The sequence below is a fragment of the Oncorhynchus gorbuscha genome, linkage group LG03, assembly GCF_021184085.1.
Source record: "Oncorhynchus gorbuscha isolate QuinsamMale2020 ecotype Even-year linkage group LG03, OgorEven_v1.0, whole genome shotgun sequence".
In the NCBI taxonomy this organism is placed as follows: Eukaryota; Metazoa; Chordata; class Actinopteri; order Salmoniformes; family Salmonidae; genus Oncorhynchus; species Oncorhynchus gorbuscha.
The window spans coordinates 24629461-24649647 of record NC_060175.1 but is presented as its reverse complement, the minus strand read 5'-3'; the positions used below and the strand labels follow the sequence as shown (position 1 = coordinate 24649647).

The window sequence follows — 20187 nt, the reverse complement described above, 5'->3', positions numbered from 1 at the left end:
ATAATTTAGAATAATCCCTGTTTACTCAGCCTATCTCTTACATGACCTTCCCATAGGGGTTTAGTTGGGGGCTGTCCCCATTCTGTCCTTATGAGAGTCCCCTCACATGCCATCACTCCCAGGCCTACTCCCCAAGGCCAGGGCAGTAAGAACATTTGCCACTGGTTCCCCCTCTGGCTATGGGCTGACTGTGGAATGGACTTGGGTTTTAAGGGCTTTATGATACACAGGAGGAGAGGAGAAGCTTTACTCTGTACAATCCTCCAAGTGATGGTGTGTGTGTGTGTGTGTGTGTGTGTGTGTGTGTGTGTGTGTGTGTGTGTGTGTGTGTGTGTGTGTGTGTGTGTGTGTGTGTGTGTGTGTGTGTGTGTGTGTGTGTGTGTGTGTGTGTGTGTGTGTGTGTGTGTGTGTGTGTGTGTAACTGTGGGGGAGGGCCAATGGGGAGAGACCAAGGGGGATGTATTTTAGGAAGAGAAGCCCTTTCTAACCCCCTCTTAGACTGCTACAGTGCCCCAGGGAGATTTCCCAAAGCTCTACTGTCAGATCTGACTTAGTTTGGAGAGGCTCTAAGTCTAAGGGCATGCTTGACATTGGTTGAGTTAAGGGACAACCTCAATTGGCCTATTGTCAGAGTTACTGCATATGCAATGAGTCAGCTTCTGAGAGAGAAGGATATGCAAGGATAAAGGACCTTATGGGCAATCAACCCCATGTTATATTTTGCCTGTGAGAGGTATTGGTTAGGGTGAGTGTCATCAGGGTGTGTAAATAATAAAACATGCTACACTTGAATTCAGTTCAGTTTAGCTGGCTGGTTAGCAGGCCAAAGTTAAGGTTTATGTGCTTGCTATTGAAGGACTATATCAGTCTGGAAATAATGTTAACAGTATTGAAAGAAAAGCCATTGAGCGGAAAGATTAGCAGGCTAGGCTATGATGCTAGCTGTGTTAGCTAGCTGTGTTGTTAACAGATCCATTGCACTGAGAAGTTAGCATTAGCAGGCTAGGCTACGTGGCTAGCTGTTTAGGATGATGACCGGGTACTGCTGGGGGTGAAGAGTGGGAGGTAACTGGAAGTGTGTTTGTCTGGACTGACCACCATATGGGTCAGTGGAGTTGACAGAGGAAGTGTCGTTATGCGGCATGCAGAACACACACACACACACACACACACACACACACACACACACACACACACACACACACACACACACACACACACACACACACACACACACACATGGCTGTAAGGATGAAAACACACGCACAGAGACACTCCTGTACATACACATGCACATACAGTGCCTTGCGAAAGTATTCGGCCCCCTTGAACTTTGCGACTTTTTGCCACATTTCAGGCTTCAAACATAAAGATATAAAACTGTATTTTTTTTGTGAAGAATGAACAACAAGTGGGACACAATCATGAAGTGGTGCAAAATTATTCAGCCCCCTTAAGTTAATACTTTGTAGCGCCACCTTTTGCTGCAATTACAGCTGTAAGTCGCTTGGGGTATGTCTCTATCAGTTTTGCACATCGAGAGACTGAAATCTTTTCCCATTCCTCCTTGCAAAACAGCTCGAGCTCAGTGAGGTTGGATGGAGAGCATTTGTGAACAGCAGTTTTCAGTTTTTTTCCACAGATTCTCGATTGGATTCAGGTCTGGACTTTGACTTGGCCATTCTAACACCTGGATATGTTTATTTTTGAACCATTCCATTGTAGATTTTGCTTTATGTTTTGGATCATTGCCTTTTTTGGAAGACAAATCTCCGTCCCAGTCTCAGGTCTTTTGCAGACTCCATCAGGTTTTCTTCCATCTTCCCATCAATTGTAACCATCTTCCCTGTCCCTGCTTAAGAAAAGCAGGCCAAAACCATGATGCTGCCACCACCATGTTTGACAGTGGGGATGGGGTTTCAGGGTGATGAGCTGTGTTGCTTTTACGCCAAACATAACGTTTTGCATTGTTGCCAAAAAGTTCAATTTTGGTTTCATCTGACCAGAGCACCTTCTTCCACATGTTTGGTGTGTCTCCCAGGTGGCTTGTGGCTAACTTTAAACAACACTTTTTATGGATATCTTTAAGAAATGGCTTTCTTCTTGCCACTCTTCCATAAAGGCCAGATTTGTGCAATATACGACTGATTGTTGTCCTATGGACAGAGTCTCCCACCTCAGCTGTAGATCTCTGCAGTTCATCCAGAGTGATCATGGGCCTCTTGGCTGCATCTCTGATCAGTCTTCTCCTTGTATGAGCTGAAAGTTTAGAGGGACGGCCAGGTCTTGGTAGATTTGCAGTGGTCTGATACTCCTTCCATTTCAATATTATCGCTTGCACAGTGATCCTTGGGATGTTTAAAGCTAGGGAAATCTTGTTGTATCCAAATCCGGCTTTAAACTTCTTCACAACAGTATCTCGGACCTGTCTGGTGTGTTCCTTGTTCTTCATGATGCTCTCTGTGCTTTTAACGGACCTCTGAGACTATCACAGTGCAGGTGCATTCATACGGAGACTTGATTACACACAGGTGGATTGTATTTATCATCATTAGTCATTTAGGTCAACATTGGATCATTCAGAGATCCTCACTGAACTTCTGGAGAGTTTGCTGCACTGAAAGTAAAGGGGCTGAATAATTTTGTACGCCCAATTTTTCAGTTTTTGATTTGTTAAAAAAGTTTGAAATATCTGATAAATGTCATTCCACATCATGATTGTGTCCCACGTGTTGTTGATTCTTCTAAAAGAAATACAGTTTTATATCTTTATGTTTGAAGCCTGAAATGTGGAAAAAGGTCGCAAAGTTCAAGGGGGCCGAATACTTTCGCAAGGCACTGTAATGTAAATATAATGCACTTTCAACAAACATTTTTACAGAGGGGTTGATTTCCAGTTCCAAGAGAGCTAGCTGTAAGAATGGATGGGCACTGAGCACCGAGCAGCTTCTCCCCTGCGTCAGAAATTAGCACTGAGCACCGATCAGCTTCTCCCCTGTGTCAGAAATGAGCACTGAGCACCGAGCAGCTTCTCCCCTGCATCAGAAATGAGCACTGAGCAGCTTTCTCCCCTGTGTCAGAAATTAGCACTGAGCAGCTTCTCCCCTGTGTCAGAAATTAGCACTGAGCAGCTTTCTCCCCTGCGTCAGAAAAAGAAAAATGTCAACTTCTTACAGACAGATGGGCACTGTGGAGAATTCCTCTGTCAGGAACAATTGTGGCAGAGCTGGAGGAGCGAACACAGCCTCAACAGCACACACTGAGGTACAAAGGAGAAAGTCCTGGTAAAATAACATCCTGTACATGTCATGGCCTAGGCCACCACTAGAGGGAGACATCTCATATTTCATGTGAGGCATACAGGTTGACCATACAATAGATGATCCTATTCATACACAGTGATAGAACATGACTACATTCAAAGACATTTGGTGCGTGTAGGGATACGTGTGTGTGTGTGTGTGTGTGTGTGTGTGTGTGTGTGTGTGTGTGTGTGTGTGTGTGTGTGTGTGTGTGTGTGTGTGTGTGTGTGTGTGTGTGTGTGTGTGTGTGTGTGTGTGTGTGTGTGTGTGTGTGTGTGTGTGTGTGTAGCCTACTTACTGGTCTGCACTTGGAGTGTGAAGGGGTTCTTCTGCTGGATGGTGTGTGTGAAGAGGAAGCGGGCGTTGCAGCTGTAGTCTGTGTGCGAGTCTTTAGCCAGAACATTAGAGAAATACAGATCTCCATTCAGACCCATGGACACACGCCTATCTTGGGTTATAGGCATCATGGCTGTGGAGGGAGAAGGACAGAGGGAGGGAGGGAAGAGGGAGGATTGGAGTGAGGGAAAGGAGAGAGAGAGAGAATGGAGGCGGTAGAGAAAGAGGAAGGAGGAAGGGAGAGATGAGAGAAGGAGAGGTAATGATGGGGGAGGAAAGAGAGGGAGAGAAAGAGGTAAATATGGCAGAGAATGAAGGGAGAGGGAGTGAGTGAGAAAGATCTTAAATCATTTAGACTGTATGCTTCATAATGGACCATAACATGATCTAATTTCAGAGGCATCCACTAGACTGACCAAGTGGATTAGCCTACATCTCATGTGACTTGAAAAACAGAGTCAGTCCCAACCAGATAGATAAAGATCAAATAGATGTTATCCTTTAAACTCTAACTGTAGTCTGGTCTCATTGGCTTAAACTCCTAACTTGACTGGACCTGAGCTGAGTGTATGTAACGTGTAACAGAGTACCAGCAGTGTTAGGACACAGCGGTAGCCAGTGGGGCCAGCTATAGACAATATATCCTAACTAGGATTCTATATCTATGGTGCCAGCCTGGTCAGCTCTAGTGTTGTCATCCTCTGTGATGATGTAGCACTGGGACTGGGACTTGTCACTCTGTGGCTCTGTGTTAATGTTAACTTCTAACACGCACAGATGCTCCCGACAGATGATCACACACTCTGTAACTAAGACGAGTGATAGGGCCAATCTGGTTGTCTTGACGGTGCCGTGGTCCAATCATGCCCCCGCCGGTGGTCAAATGTAGTGGTGGTGTGTAACTGTGACTGGGCAATGTGCCATAATGCTATGATTGCTATTATATACTTGATGTATTATGTTCATAGTGGCCCCATGGCTATAATTAGCTTGGCTAATAAAGATTTAGTGAAGTGAGAGTAGTGAAGTACAGTCCAGAGAGTATAGCGACACCATTAGCTGTGAAGGACTACTTCAGTCTGGGCTCTTAAAATGGCTTCTGGCCTCAGCTCTTTACCCAACCGTCAGATAATTACACACACACACACACACACACACACACACACACACACACACACACACACACACACACACACACACACACACACACACACACACACACACACACACACACACACACACACACACACACACACACACACACACACACACACACACACACACACACACACACACACACACACACACACAGAATTACAGTGGGTCAGCAGTAACACACACCACTAGAGAAGAGGATAGAGAGATAGAAAAGAGGGAGAGAGAGAGAGAGTGAACGAGTGATCAAGCGAGAGAGAGAGAGAGAGAGAGAGAGAGAGAGAGAGAGAGAGAGAGAGAGAGAGAGAGAGAGAGAGAGAGAGAGAGAGAGAGAGAGAGAGAGAGAAAGAAAGTGAGGATATCTTGAGAGTGAGAGGTTTGAAACACTTCCAGACAGAAGAGAGAGAGAGGGGAGAGAGAGCAGGAGAGAGAGAGGGAGAGAGAGAAAATAAAGCAATAGCATTAAATAGCAAGTGACAGAAGAGCTGAGAGGTCACCGAAGAGGACAAACGACTGGGATAAAGAGGGACAGAAGGACACAGAGGGAGAGGGGGACAGACATAGAGAGAGACAGAGAGAGAGCTAGACTCACCGCTGTTCATCCAGAAGGTGTGTGGAGGGGGCAGGCCTGGAGGAGGGTTACAGGCCAAGACCAGGGAAGAACCCTCACCCACTACTACTGGCTCCAACACCTCCTTGGGCCACAGAGGGGACTCTGACAGAGGGAGGGAGAGAGGTATGTAGGTGACATGAGATCAAAGGAGGATGCTGAGGGGAGACGGCTCATAATAATGGACTGAACGGAGTAAATGGAATGGCATCAAACACCTGGGAACCATGTGTTTGATGTATTAAATACCATTCCACTGTTTACGCGCCAGTCATTACCACGAGCCCATCCTCTCTGATTAAGGTGCCACCAACCTCCCGTGTATGAGATACTTATAGATACTTATAGACTACTGATTTTTGTGTCTATGTCTATACGTGTGTGTGTGTGTGTGTGTGTGTGTGTGTGTGTGTGTGTGTGTGTGTGTGTGTGTGTGTGTGTGTGTGTGTGTGTGTGTGTGTGTGTGTGTGTGTGTGTGTGTGTGTGTGTGTGTGTGTGTGTGTGTGTGTGTGTGTGTGTGTGTGTGTGTCAGAGGGAAAGGGGGATACCTAGTCAGTTGTACAACTGAATGTCTTCAACTGAAATGTGTCTTCTGCATTTAATCCACGGGAGTGTGTGTGTGTGTGTGTGTGTGTGTGTGTGTGGATGTGAATTAACAGACTCCTCACTGGACACTCGTAGTAGGATCTTGTTGGTCAGCGCCGTTCCAAAGTCATTAGAGGCGAAACACTGGTATTCCCCCTCATAGTCCTCTGGCCTCCCTCCGCTCCGGAAGCTAATCTCCAGCGTTCCCGAGCGCTCCCGCATCGTCACCCGTGGATCCTTCCACACGTTGAAGAACTTCCCGTTCCGTCGCCATGAGAACCTGAGTCACCATGGAAACAAAAAGAACATAACAGAACAGGATCAGAACTACTGCAGAGATAGCTTGCAAAGTAATGTCATACTTTCCAGGTCCATACCCAAAATGAATCTCTCCAGAAATAAGTCTCTCACTGTTGCCGCCTGCTACCGACCCCCTCAGCTCCCAGCTGTGCCCTGGACACCATTTGTGAATTGATCGCACCCCATCTAGCTTCAGAGTTTGTTGTGTTAGGTGACCTAAACTGGGATATGCTTAACACCCCGGCAGTTCTACAATCTAAGCTAGATGCCCTCAATCTCACACAAATCATCAAGGAACCTACCAGGTACAACCCTAAATCTGTAAACATGGGCACCCTCATAGACATTATCCTGACCAACTGGCCCTCCAAATACACCTGTGCTGTCTTCAATCAGGATCTCAGTGATCACTGCCTCATTGCCTGTATCCGCTACGGGTCCGCGGTCAAACGACCACCCCTCATCACTGTCAAATGCTCCCTAAAACACTTCTGCGAGCAGGCCTTTCTAATCGACCCGGAAGGATATTGACCTCATCCCGTCAGTAGAGGATGCCTGGTCATTCTTTAAAAGTAACTTCCTCACCATCTTATATAAAATATCAAAAAATATCAAATATAAAATATCAAAAAATGCAGAACTAAGAACAGATATAGCCCTTGGTTCACTCCAGACCTGACTGCCCTCGACCAGCAAAAAAACATCCTGTGGCGGACTGCAATAGCATTGAATAGACCCTGCGATATGCAACTGTTCAGGGAAGTCAGGAACCAATACACGAAGTCAGTCAGGAAGGAAAATGCCAGCTTTTTCAAGCAAACATTTGCATCCTGTAGCTCTAATTCCAAAAAGTTCTGGGACACTGTACAGTCCATGGAGAACAAGAGCACCTCCTCCCAGCTGTCCACTGCACTGAGGCTAGGTAACACGGTCACCACCGATAAATACATGATAATCAAAAACTTCAACAAACATTTCTCAACAGCTGGCCATGCCTTCCTCCTGGCTACTCCAACCTCGGCCAACAGCTCCCCTCCCCCGCAGCTACTTGCTCAAGCCTCCCCAGTTTGTCCCCAGCCTACCCAAATCCAGATAGAGATGTTCTGAAAGAGCTGCAAAACCTGGACCCATACAAATTAGCTGGGCTTGACAATCTGGACCCTCTATTTCTGAAACTATCCGCCGCCAGTGTCGCAACCCCTATTACCAGCCTGTTCAACCTCTCTTTCGTATCGTCTGAGATCCCCAAGGATTGAAAAGCTGCCGCGGTCATCCCCCTCTTCAAAGGGGGAGACACCCTGGACCCAAACTGTTACAGACCTTTATCCATCCTGCCCTGCCTATCTAAGGTCTTCGAAAGCCAAGTCAACAAACAGATCACTGACCATCTCGAATCCCACCATACCTTCTCCACTGTGCAATCTGGTTTCCGAGCCGGTCTTGGGTGCACCTCAGCCACGCTCAATGTACAAAACGATATCATAACCGCCATCGATAAAAGACAGTACTGTGCAGCCGTCTTCATCGACCTGGCCAAAGCTTTCGACTCTGTCAATCATCATATTCTTATCGGCAGACTCAGTATCCTCGGTTTTTCTAATGACTGCCTTGCCTGCTTCACCAACTACTTTGCAGACAGAGTTCAGTGTGTCAAATCGGAGGGCATGTTGTCCGGTCCTCTGGCAGTCTCTATGGGGGTGCCACAGGGTTCAATTCTTGGGCTGACTCTTTTCTCTGTATATATCAATGATGTTTCTCTTTCTGCGGGCGATTCCCTGATCCACCTCTACGCAGACACACCATTCTGTATACTTCTGGCCCTTCCTTTGACACTGTGCTATCTAACCTCCAAATGAGCTTCAATGCCATACAACACTCCTTCCGTGGCCTCCAACTGCTCTTAAACGCTAGTAAAACCAAATGCATGCTTTTCAACCGTTCTCTGCCTGAACCCGCACACCCGACTAGTATCACCACCCTGGATGGTTCCGACCTTGAATATGTGGACATCTATAAGTACCTAGGTGTTTGGCTAGACTGTAAACTCTCCTTCCAGACTCATATCAAACATCTCCAATTTAAAATCAAATCTAGAGTCGGCTTTCTATTTCGCAACAAAGCCTCCTTCACTCACGCTGCCAAACTTACCCTAGTAAAACTGACTATCCTACCGATCCTCGACTTTGGTGATGTCATCTACAAAATAGCTTCCAATACTCTACTCAGCAAACTGGATGCAGTTTATCACAGTGCCATCTGTTTTGTTACTAAAGCACCTTATAAAAAGCACTGTTTGAGAAGATTCTCCAATTAGAAATGCTTTTACGGCCAGGAGAAAAGGCTTAATTTGTGTCGGTGCAACCACACAAAATGTTATTTTTTTTCAGAAGCTCTTTTGATTGGTTAACCAATAATGACAGCATGTGGTTGCATAACTGCTAGGGCTGCTATTTTGGAAAGGGATTATAGAGCATGCTTACCGTCATATTTACATAAAATGTATAGTAGAGGAAAAGACTGAAGAGGAGATTAGGGGAGAGGAGAGGTGAAGAGTGGAGAGGAGGGGAGGAGGAGGACAGGATAGAAGAGGAGAGGTGAAGAGTGGAGAGGAGGGGAGGGGAGGAGGAGGACAGGATAGAAGAGGAGATTAGGGGAGAGGAGAGGTGAAGTGTGGAGAGGAGGGGAGGGGAGGGGAGGTGGAGGACAGGATAGAAGAGGAGATTAGGGGAGAGGAGAGGTGAAGAGTGGAGAGGAGGACAGGATAGAAGAGGACAGATTAGGGGAGAGTAGAGGTAAAGAGTGGAGAGGAGGGGAGGAGGAGGACAGGATAGAAGAGGACAGATTAGGGGAGAGTAGAGGTAAAGAGTGGAGAGGAGGGGAGGAAGAGGACAGGATGGAAGAGGAGAGATTAGGGGAGAGGAGAGGGGAGGGGATGACAGAATAGAGGAGGAGAGATGAAGAGTGGAGAGGAGGGGAGGGGAGGGGAGGAGGAGGACAGGATAGAAGAGGAGATTAGAGGAGAGTAGAGGTGAAGAGTGGAGAGGAGGGGAGGACAGGATAGAAGAGGACAGATTAGGGGAGAGTAGAGGTAAAGAGTGGAGAGGAGGGGAGGAGGAGGACAGGATAGAAGAGGACAGATTAGGGGAGAGTAGAGGTAAAGAGTGGAGAGGAGGGAAGGAGGAGGACAGGATAGAAGAGGAGATTAGAGGAGAGTAGAGGTGAAGAGTGGAGAGGAGGGGAGGACAGGATAGAAGAGGACAGATTAGGGGAGAGTAGAGGTAAAGAGTGGAGAGGAGGGGAGGAGGAGGACAGGATAGAAGAGGACAGATTAGGGGAGAGTAGAGGTAAAGAGTGGAGAGGAGGGAAGGAGGAGGACAGGATAGAAGAGATTAGGGGAGAGGAGAGGTGAAGTGTGGAGAGGAGGGGAGGGGAGGAGGAGGGGGAGGACAGGATAGAAGAGGACATTAGTGGAGAGGAGGGGAGGGGAGGAGGACAGGACAGAGGAGGAGAGATTAGGGGACATTAGAGGTGAAGAGTGGAGAGGAGGGGAGGAGGAGGAGGGGGAGGACAGGATAGAAGAGGAGATTAGTGGAGAGGAGAGGTGAAGAGTGGAGAGGAGGGGAGGGCAGAAGAGGAGGGGAGGAGAGAAGACAGCAGAGGAGAGCCCAGTCCCATAGCTCTGTCTGTGGCAGACTATAGAACCAGGGCCGTAGGACCAGAGCTACATCAGGACAATAGCTCACACTCTATTTGAGGCTGTATGGAAGCCAACAGGACTGTGTGGGACTGAATGAGTGATTGATACCTCTTTGAATGATCCATGAGCATGAATAGTCAACTGCATTATTCTAACACAATTACTTTCCTGGGAAGGAAGAGGGGTGTGTGTGCACTGTGTGTATGAGCGGGCATGTGTTTGTGCATTGTGTGTGTATTTGTGTATGCGTGTTTGTGTGCATGTGTAGCAGTGTGTGTGTTGTGAGTGTGTGTAAACCTTCACTGTGCCTCAAAACATAAAGCACCCCTGAATGAGATCACTGTGCTCAGCTGGTCAGAGCCACCTTACACAACCACAGGAGACTAAGGGTCTGTCTGTCTATCTGTCTATCTGCCTGTCTGTCTGCCTGTCCGTCCGTCTACATGTCTGCCTGTCTGCCTGCGTGTGTCTATGTGTGTTAGTGTGTGTAACCCTGCTCCTGTAAGTCTTTCTGGATAAGAGCGTCTGCTAAATTACTAAAATGTAAATGTGTGTGTGTGTGTGTGTGTGTGTGTGTGTGTGTGTGTGTGTGTGTGTGTGTGTGTGTGTGTGTGTGTGTGTGTGTGTGTGTGTGTGTGTGTGTGTGTGTGTGTGTGTGTGTGTGTGTGTGTGTGTGTGTGTGCATGCCTTGTCATGTATTATGTCATCTGCTGGAATGAGAGGTGAGGCGGGGGAGTGATGGGAGAGGAGGCAGTAGATGGGAGAGGAGGCAGTAGATGGGAGAGGAGGCAGTAGATGGTAGAGGAGGGGGAGTGATGGGAGAGGAGGCAGTAGATGGTAGAGGAGGGGGAGTGATGGGAGAGGAGGCAGTAGATGGGAGAGGAGGCAGTAGATGGTAGAGGAGGGGGAGTGAGGGAAGAGGAGGGGAGTGATGGGAGAGGAGGCAGTAGATGGGAGAGGAGGCAGTAGATGGTAGAGGAGGGGGAGTGATGGGAGAGGAGGCAGTAGATGGTAGAGGGGGGAGGAGGGAGAGGAGGCAGTAGATGGGAGAGGAGGCAGTAGATGGTAGAGGAGGGGGAGTGAGGGAAGAGGAGGGGGAGTGATGGGAGAGGAGGCAGTAGATGGTAGAGGAGGGGGAGTGATGGGAGAGGAGGCAGTAGATGGTAGAGGAGGCAGTAGATGGTAGAGGAGGCAGTAGATGGTAGAGGAGGCAGTAGATGGTAGAGGAGGCAGTAGATGGGAGAGGAGGCAGTAGATGGTAGAGGAGGGGAGTGAGGGAAGAGGAGGGGAGTGATGGGAGAGGAGGCAGTAGATGGTAGAGGAGGGGGAGTGATGGGAGAGGAGGCAGTAGATGGGAGAGGAGGCAGTAGATGGTAGAGGAGGGGAGTGAGGAAGAGGAGGGGAGTGATGGGAGAGGAGGCAGTAGATGGGAGAGGAGGCAGTAGATGGGAGAGGAGGCAGTAGATGGGAGAGGAGGCAGTAGATGGTAGAGGAGGGGAGTGAGGGAAGAGGAGGCAGTAGATGGGAGAGGAGGCAGTAGATGGGAGAGGAGGCTGTAGATGGTAGAGGAGGGGGAGTGAGGGAAGAGGAGGGGGAGTGATGGGAGAGGAGGCAGTAGATGGGAGAGGAGGCAGTAGATGGGAGAGGAGGCAGTAGATGGGAGAGGAGGCAGTAGATGGTAGAGGAGGGGAGTGAGGGAAGAGGAGGCAGTAGATGGGGAGGAGGGGAGTGAGGAGAGGGGGGAGTGAGGGAAGAGGAGGGGGAGTGATGGGAGAGGAAGCAGTAGATGGGAGAGGAGGCAGTAGATGGGAGAGGAGGCAGTAGATGGTAGAGGAGGGGGGGAGTGAGGGAAGAGGAGGCAGTAGATGGGAGAGGAGGGGGAGTGAGGGAAGAGGAGGGGGAGTGAGGGAAGAGGAGGGGGAGTGATGGGAGAGGAAGCAGTAGATGGGAGAGGAGGGGGAGTGAGGGAAGAGGAGGGGGAGTGAGGGAAGAGGAGGCAGTAGATGGGAGAGGACGGGGAGTGAGGGAAGAGGAGGGGGAGTGATGGGAGAGGAAGCAGTAGATGGGAGAGGAGGGGGAGTGAGGGAAGAGGGGGGGAGTGAGGGAAGAGGAGGCAGTAGATGGGAGAGGAGGGGGAGTGAGGGAAGAGGAGGCAGTAGATGGGAAAGGAGGGGGAGTGAGGGAAGAGGAGGAGGAGTGAGGGAAGAGGAGGGGAAGTGAGGGAAGAGGAGGAGGAGTGAGGGAAGAGGAGGGGGAGTGAGGGAAGAGGAGGGGCAGTGAGGGAAGAGGAGGCAGTAGATGTGAGGGGAGAGGAGGGGGAGTGAGGGAAGAGGAGGCAGTAGATGGGAAAAGAGGGGGAGTGAAGGAAGAGGAGGCGGTAGATGTGAGGGGAGAGGAGGAGGAGTGAGGGAGGGAAGAGGAGGCAGTAGATGGGAAAGGAGGGGAGTGAAGGAAGAGGAGGCAGTAGATGGGAAAGGAGGGGGAGTGATGGGAGAGGAAGCAGTAGATGGGAGAGGAGGAGGAGTGAGGGAAGAGGAGGGGAGTGAGGGAAGAGAAGGCAGTTGTAGATGGGAGAGGAGGGGGAGTGAGGGAAGAGGAGGCAGTTGATGGGAAAGGAGGGGGGGAGGGTGAGGGAAGAGGAGGAGTGGGGAGAGGACAGGAGAGGAGGAGGGAGTGAGGGAAGAGGAGGAGGTTGTGAGGACGGGAGGAGGGGGAGGATTGAGAGAGAGAGGAGGGGTTGTGGGGACAGGACGGGAGTGAGGGAGAGAGGAGGGGTTGTGGGGGAGGATGGGAGAGGGGAGAGGAGGGGGTTGTGGGGAGAGGACGGGAATGAGGGGAGAGGAGGGTAAGTGAGAGAGAGAGGAGGCAGTTGTGGGGAGAGCACGGGAATGAGGGAAGAGGACGGGGAGTGAGAGAGAGAGAGGAGGCGGTTGTGGGGAGAGGACGGGAGTGAGGGGAGAGGAGGGAGTGAGAGGGAGAGGAGGCGGTTGTGGGGAGAGGACGGGTGTGAGGGGAGAGGAGGGTAAGTGAGAGAGAGAGGAGGCAGTTGTGGGGAGAGGACAGGAGTGAGGGGAGAGGAGGGTAAGTGAGAGAGAGAGTGAGGAGGCGGTTGTGGGGAGAGGACGGGAGTGAGGGGAGAGGAGGGTAAGTGAGAGAGAGAGGAGGCGGTTGTGGAGAGAGCACGGGAATGAGGGAAGAGAGGAGGGTGAGAGAGAGAGAGAGGAGGCGGTTGTGGGGAGAGGATGGGAGTGAGGGGAGAGGAGGGTAAGTGAGAGAGAGAGGAGGCGGTTGTGGGGAGAGGATGGGAGTGAGGGGAGAGGAGGGTAAGTGAGAGAGAGAGGAGGCGGTTGTGGGGAGAGGATGGGAGTGAGGGGAGAGGAGGGGGAGTGAGAGAGAGAGAGAGGAGGCGGTTGTGGGGAGAGGATGGGAGTGAGGGGAGAGGAGGGTAAGTGAGAGAGAGAGGAGGCGGTTGTGGGGAGAGGACGGGAGTGAGGGGAGAGGAGGGTAAGTGAGAGAGAGAGGAGGCGGTTGTGGGGAGAGGATGGGAGTGAGGGGAGAGGAGGGTAAGAGAGAGAGAGAGTAGGCAGAATGGGGTAGAGGGAACAGGCTGGCATATCAAGTTTTTAGGAACGGCAGGTAGCCTAGCGGTTATGGGCATTGGGCCAGCAAAGGTCGCTAATTCGAATCCCCCCCCCCCTGCACCTCTCAGATTTAGAGGGGTTGAGTTAAATGCAGAAGAGACATTTCAGTTGAAAGCATTCAATGCAACTGGCTAGGTATCCCCTTTCCCAAGGTGGAAGGAGGGGCGGGGTATCATGTGGGTTCAGTGGGTTAGCAGGGTAGCCTAGTGGTTAGAGCATTGGACTAGGAACCGAAAGGTTGCAAGTTCAAATCCCCGAGCTGACAAGGTACAAAATCTGTCGTTCTGCTCCTGAACAGGCAGTTAACCCACTGTTCCTAGGCCATCATTGAAAATAAGAATTTGTTCTTAACTGACTTGCCTAGTAAAATAAAGGTAAAAAAGCATATTGTAATGTTAGGAGAGCTGACTGGCTGTCATGGGGTGGCTGGATGGCTGTCGTGGGGTGGCTGTCATGGGGTGGCTGGATGGCTGTCATGAGGTGGCTGTCATGGGGTGGCTGGATGGCTGTCATGAGGTGGCTGTCATGGGGTGGCTGGATGGCTGTCATGAGGTGGCTGTCATGGGGTGGCTGGATGGCTGTCATGGGGTGGCTGGATGGCTGTCATGGGGTGGCTGGTGGCTGTCATGAGGTGGCTGTCATGGGATGGCTGGATGGCTGTCATGAGGTGGCTGTCATGGGATGGCTGGATGGCTGTCATGAGGTGGCTGTCATGGGGTGGCTGGATGGCTGTCATGGGCTGGCTGGATGGCTGTCATGGGGTGGCTGGATGGCTGTCATGGGGTGGCTGGATGGCTGTCATGGGGTGGATGTCATGGAGTAGCTGTTATAGGGTGGCTGTCATGGGGTAACTGGGTGGATGTCATGGGGTGGCTGGATGGTTTGGAAGTGAGGAATAGAAGTGGGGGTGGATTTAGGGGGTTAGGGCAAAGTGTGCCAATGAGTATTGGGTAGCGTTTTGGTGGGGTGCTGACAAGGTTCAGGTAGGGATTGGAATGGGGTCCAGGTGGAGGGTAGGGGGTGAAATGGTGTGCAGGATGGCTGAGTTGGCCTATTCATGCTCACAATAATGACTGCCACCCTGTATAACTGTCACAGTCAGTCAGAGGAAGAGAGAGAGAGCCAGTGACAATGCAGGGTGGCAGTAGGAAAGGGGGAGTTAAAGAGGGAGACGACAGGGAGACGACAGGGAGTCTTGCTCCCAGGCAGACTAAATAACTTTTTTGCCCGCTTTGAGGACAATACAGTGCCACTGACACGGCCTGCAACGAAAACATGCGGTCTCTCCTTCACTGCAGCTGAGGTGAGTAAGACATTTAAACGTGTTAACCCTCGCAAGGCTGCAGCCCCAGACGGCATCCCCATCCGCGCCCTCAGAGCATGCGCAGACCAGCTGGCCGGTGTGTTTACGGACATATTCAATCAATCCCTATACCAGTCTGCTGTTCCCACATGCTTCAAGAGGGACACCATTGTTCCTGTTCCCAAGAAATCTAAGGTAACTGAGCTAAACGACTACCAACCCCGTAGCACTCACTTCCGTCATCATGAAGTGCTTTGAGAGACTAGTCAAGAACCATATCACCTCCACCCTACCTGACACCCTAGACCCACTCCAATTTGCTTACCGCCCAAATAGGTCCACAGACGATGCAATCTCAACCACACTGCACACTGCCCTAACCCACCTGGACAAGAGGAATACCTATGTGAGAATGCTGTTCATTGACTACAGCTCGGCATTCAACACCATAGTACCCTCAAAGCTCGTCATCAAGCTCGAGACCCTGGGTCTCGACCCCGCCCTGTGCAACTGGGTACTGGACTTTCTGACGGGCCGCCCCCAGGTGGTGAGGGTAGGCAACAACATCTCCTCCCCGCTGATCCTCAACACAGGGGCCCCACAAGGGTGCGTTCTGAGCCCTCTCCTGTACTCCCTGTTCACCCACGACTGCGTGGCCACGCACGCCTCTAACTCAATCATCAAGTTTGCGGACGACACAACAGTGGTAGGCTTGATTACCAACAACGACGAGACGGCCTACAGGGAGGAGGTGAGGGCCCTCGGAGTGTGGTGTCAGGAAAATAACCTCACACTCAACGTTAACAAAACTAAGGAGATGATTGTGGACTTCAGGAAACAGCAGAGGGAACACCCCCCTATCCACATCGATGGAACAGTAGTGGAGAGGGTAGCTAGTTTTAAGTTCCTCGGCATACACATCACAGACAAACTGAATTGGTCCACTCACACTGACAGCGTCGTGAAGAAGGCGCAGCAGCGCCTCTTCAACCTCAGGAGGCTGAATAAATTTGGCTTGTCACCAAAAGCACTCACAAACTTCTACAGATACACAATCGAGAGCATCCTGGCGGGCTGTATCACCGCCTGGTACGGCAACTGCTCCGCCCTCAACCGTAAGGCTCTCCAGAGGGTAGTGAGGACTGCACAACGCATCACCGGGGGCAAACTACCTGCCCTCCAGGACACCTACACCACCCGATGTTACAGGAAGGCCATAAAGATCATCAAGGACATCAACCACCCGAACCACTGCCTGTTCACCCCGCTATCATCCAGAAGGCGAGGTCAGTACAGGTGCATCAAAGCTGGGACCGAGAGACTGAAAAACAGCTTCTATCTCAAGGCCATCAGACTGTTAAACAGCCACCACTAACATTGAGTGGCTGCTGCCAACACACTGTCATTGACACTGACCCAACTCCAGCCACTTTAATAATGGGAATTGATGGGAAATGATGTAAATATATCACTAGCCACTTTAAACAATGCTACCTTATATAATGTTACTTACCCTACATTATTCATCTCATATGCATATGTATATACTGTACTCTACATCATCGACTGCATCCTTATGTAATACATGTATCACTAGCCACTTTAACTATGCCACTTTGTTTACTTTGTCTACACACTCATCTCATATGTATATACTGTACTCGATACCATCTACTGTATGCTGCTCTGTACCATCACTCATTCATATATCCTTATGTACATATTCCTTATCCCCTTACACTGTGTATAAGACAGTAGTTTTGGAATTGTTAGTTAGATTACTTGTTGGTTATCACTGCATTGTCGGAACTAGAAGCACAAGCATTTCGCTACACTCGCATTAACATCTGCTAACCATGTGTATGTGACAAATAAAATTTGATTTGATTTGATTTGAGACGACAGGGAGACGACAGGGAGACAGGACTGAAGGGAAACAAGAAAAAAAGGAGAGAGCTGGAGAGTAAATATGAGAGAAAAAGAGGAGGGATAACAAGTGGAGACCCAGCTTCAGGGGGGTTAAAGGGAGGGATAGAACAACGGAGTCGGAAAGGATGCAGGATGAAGAGAGAACGAAACAAACACAAACAAAAATACAATAGAATAATCAGAGAGAGAGAGAAAAAGTGGGTGAGAAGGTGTGAGAAATTAGAGACAAGCTGAGTGGAGGAGGGAGGTGACAGATGAGGGAAGGACAGAGAGAGGGATGGGTATTTGTGTGTAACTCACGTTGGCACGGGGTTCCCCTTGGCCTCACATTCAATGATGATGTTATCTCTGGGATCAACAATGTAGTCCTTCAATGACTGTTTCATTATGGTGGGAGGCTGCTTCACTAGAGAGAGAGAGAGAAAGAGAGAGACAAAGGAGAGAAAGAATGCAAACAGAGAGTGAAAGAAAAGGAGATAGAGAGAGTAAGATTCAGCAATAATGTCCGAGGAGGTGTGGTATATGGCCAACATATGCACAATGCGGAATGCCTGGATACAGCCATTAGCCGTGGTATATTGGCCATATACCACAAACCCCCGAGGTGGGTTATTGCTATTATAAACTGGTAACCAACATAATTAGAACAGTAAAAGTACTTTTTTGTCATCTGATATATCACGGCTTTCAACCAATCACCAGACACCACACAACCCCACAGCGCAGACGCGCGCGCGCGCACACACACACACACACACACACACACACACACACACACACACACACACACACACACACACACACACACACACACACACACACACACACACACACACACACAGGAAACATAGGAAAACACCATTCTCAAAAGTGACCACAAATGTGATTTGCATTTTTTGTGCATTTTTATGGTGAAAATTATCTTCCTCAAACTCGAAGCTCACGTGCTGCGTTTGTATTCCAGTTAGGCTCTACACCCCTTGTGAAGCAGATTAATGTGCTTCATTTGACAAAGTTATTTGGTCACTTTAGTTGTGATGCAAACCTTATAAAAACATATAGGCCAGGCTACATGAAGTGTGCGACTATGATTTGAAGAAGTTGCAACAAAAAAAAACATGTGCACTGTTTGCTGGGCATCATTCACAAGTGATAGGCTAATATTGTCACCCATCACACGATTATCATGCACCTGTCTCGAAACAGGAGCAGCTGAAATTAGCAAATGGAGGATGCTTTTTCCCGTGGTTCATTTTCATGCCAGCCAGGTAGGCTATACTCCTGTTGTAAAGAGAAGCAATGTGCTTAATATTAGGAAAGTTGAGAAATAAATATACGTAGTAGCCCTAGTCTATAGAAAGCTGATGGGATCCCCTCTGTTTTCTCATGCAATTGCATAGCCTATAGAGATGTTGCACAACATCAGCTCATGGGCTCTCATGAAGTGTTTCATTAGATTGGAATACGTTTACATTTAAAGTGACTAGTAAATAGATCACTAGTCACTTTAAACAATGCCTCTTTATATAATGGCACTTTAATAATGTCTACATATCTTACATTACTCATATCACATGTATATAGTGTATTGAGACCCAATCACTGGACACTTTAATAAATGGATCACTAGTCACTTTAAACAATGCCACTTTAAATAATGCCACTTTAATAATGTTTACAAATCTTACATTACTCATATCACATGTATATAGTGTATTGAGACCCAATCACTGGACACTTTAATAAATGGATCAGTAGTCACTTTAAACAATGCCACTTTAAATAATGCCACTTTAATAATGTTTACAAATCTTACATTACTCATATCACATGTATATAGTGTATTGAGACCCAATCACTGGACACTTTAATAAATGGATCACTAGTCACTTTAAACAATGCCACTTTAAATAATGCCACTTTAATAATGTTTACAAATCTTACATTACTCATATCATATGTATATGCTGTATTTTATACCATCTCCTGCACCTTGCCTATGCCACTCGGCCATCGCTCATCCATATATTTATATGTACATATTCTCATTCACCCCCCTTTAGACTTGTGTGTGTTAGGTAGTTGTTGGGAATTGTTAGATTACTTGTTAGATATTACTGCACTGTTGGAACTAGAAGCACAAGCATTTTGCTACACTCGCATTAACATCTGCTGACCATGTGTATGTGACCAATAAAATGTGATTTTATGTCAGAGTGCTGAGTTCTTCTAGAGTGCTGAGTACCCGGCAGTTAGCAAGTTTGGTAAGCTACTAATGACCATCGGCAGCAGCAGAGCTTGGAGAAGCCTAATTACCGTGACTAAACGGTCATGTGGTTTTTGACTGCCATCATGCCTCGTGACCGCCGGTGTGGCGGCAATACAGTCACCGCAAACAGCCCCAGCTCCTAGTACTACGCCATTGTATCATTTACTGCTGTAAATGTGGATTCAAATGGGTATTTTCATCCCCCATAGAGACAATGTAGAAACATGATTGAGTATTACAGCAGACACAATACACTCTAAGAAGAAAAAGTGCTTCCGCTGTCCCCATAGAGCCCTTTGAATAACCATTTTGTTTCCTAAGAGTGAAGACAACAGACACAACAGAAAATAGACACAGTAGACACAATACAAAATATTACTGTGTTAATAAATAATACTTACAATCCTGCTGGATCTTTTCTGTTAGTCCCAAAGAGAGTGAGTGAGAGAGGAGGGCAGAGAGAGAGATGTTGCAGGTGTTGTTAGTGATATTAGAGTGTTCATTGCAACACAGGCCTATAGCTAGAGCATGTCTACAGTGTCAAACAATGTTACATACTGTAGTTACAGTTCTACTCTTACGGAGTAGGCATGTCATAAAATGGTATTCTACAAAACAAAGTTATTATACTGTTATATCCATGTTTTGTATGTGAAGTACATTTTGTTGCTAGTGTAGCATAATACGTTTATTGACTACAATGACTGTGAATATGTCCTGAAACAATGAAAGTGAAACAATGAGATGTAAACGTACCTGTTGATGATTCCACAACGGGAAAAGGTTGATTTGAAAGGAGGGAGCAGTGGAGAGAGGGAAAGAGAGATATGATTTTCATCTGCTAGAATCAGCAAGTTAGTCATTTTCAAGAACAGTACAGATGAACATAAAATACACACATATGTAATTATATTCCACTGCATAAATAATCTATCCCGAAACAGTACATTTACATTTATAATATATTTCATATTGTCTTCATGGCACTCTTTAGCTACCCTGTAAATGGCCATGGCTGACATACTGTAATTGGCATTACAGTAGTGGTCCAATGCTGTGT

The 20187-nt window shown here is 48.3% G+C and overlaps 1 protein-coding gene across 4 annotated transcripts in view; it reads right to left on the bottom strand.

Annotated features, from left to right (window-relative positions):
* The window catches only part of LOC124029066 (neurofascin-like), a 90123-nt gene that overhangs the window by 49313 nt on the left and 20623 nt on the right, over positions 1–20187 (bottom strand). For all 4 annotated transcript variants that reach the window (XR_006837717.1, XM_046340923.1, XM_046340928.1 and 1 more), the window contains exons 3-7: positions 19529–19546; positions 17159–17264; positions 6072–6268; positions 5386–5508; positions 3601–3771 (exon numbers count right to left, since the gene is read on the bottom strand). Coding sequence is in view for 3 of the 4 variants with exons in the window: in XM_046340923.1 (XP_046196879.1) it covers positions 3601–3771; positions 5386–5508; positions 6072–6268; positions 17159–17264; positions 19529–19546 (615 nt within the window). In the remaining variant the exon portion in view is untranslated. The remainder of the gene's footprint in view (positions 1–3600; positions 3772–5385; positions 5509–6071; positions 6269–17158; positions 17265–19528; positions 19547–20187) is intronic.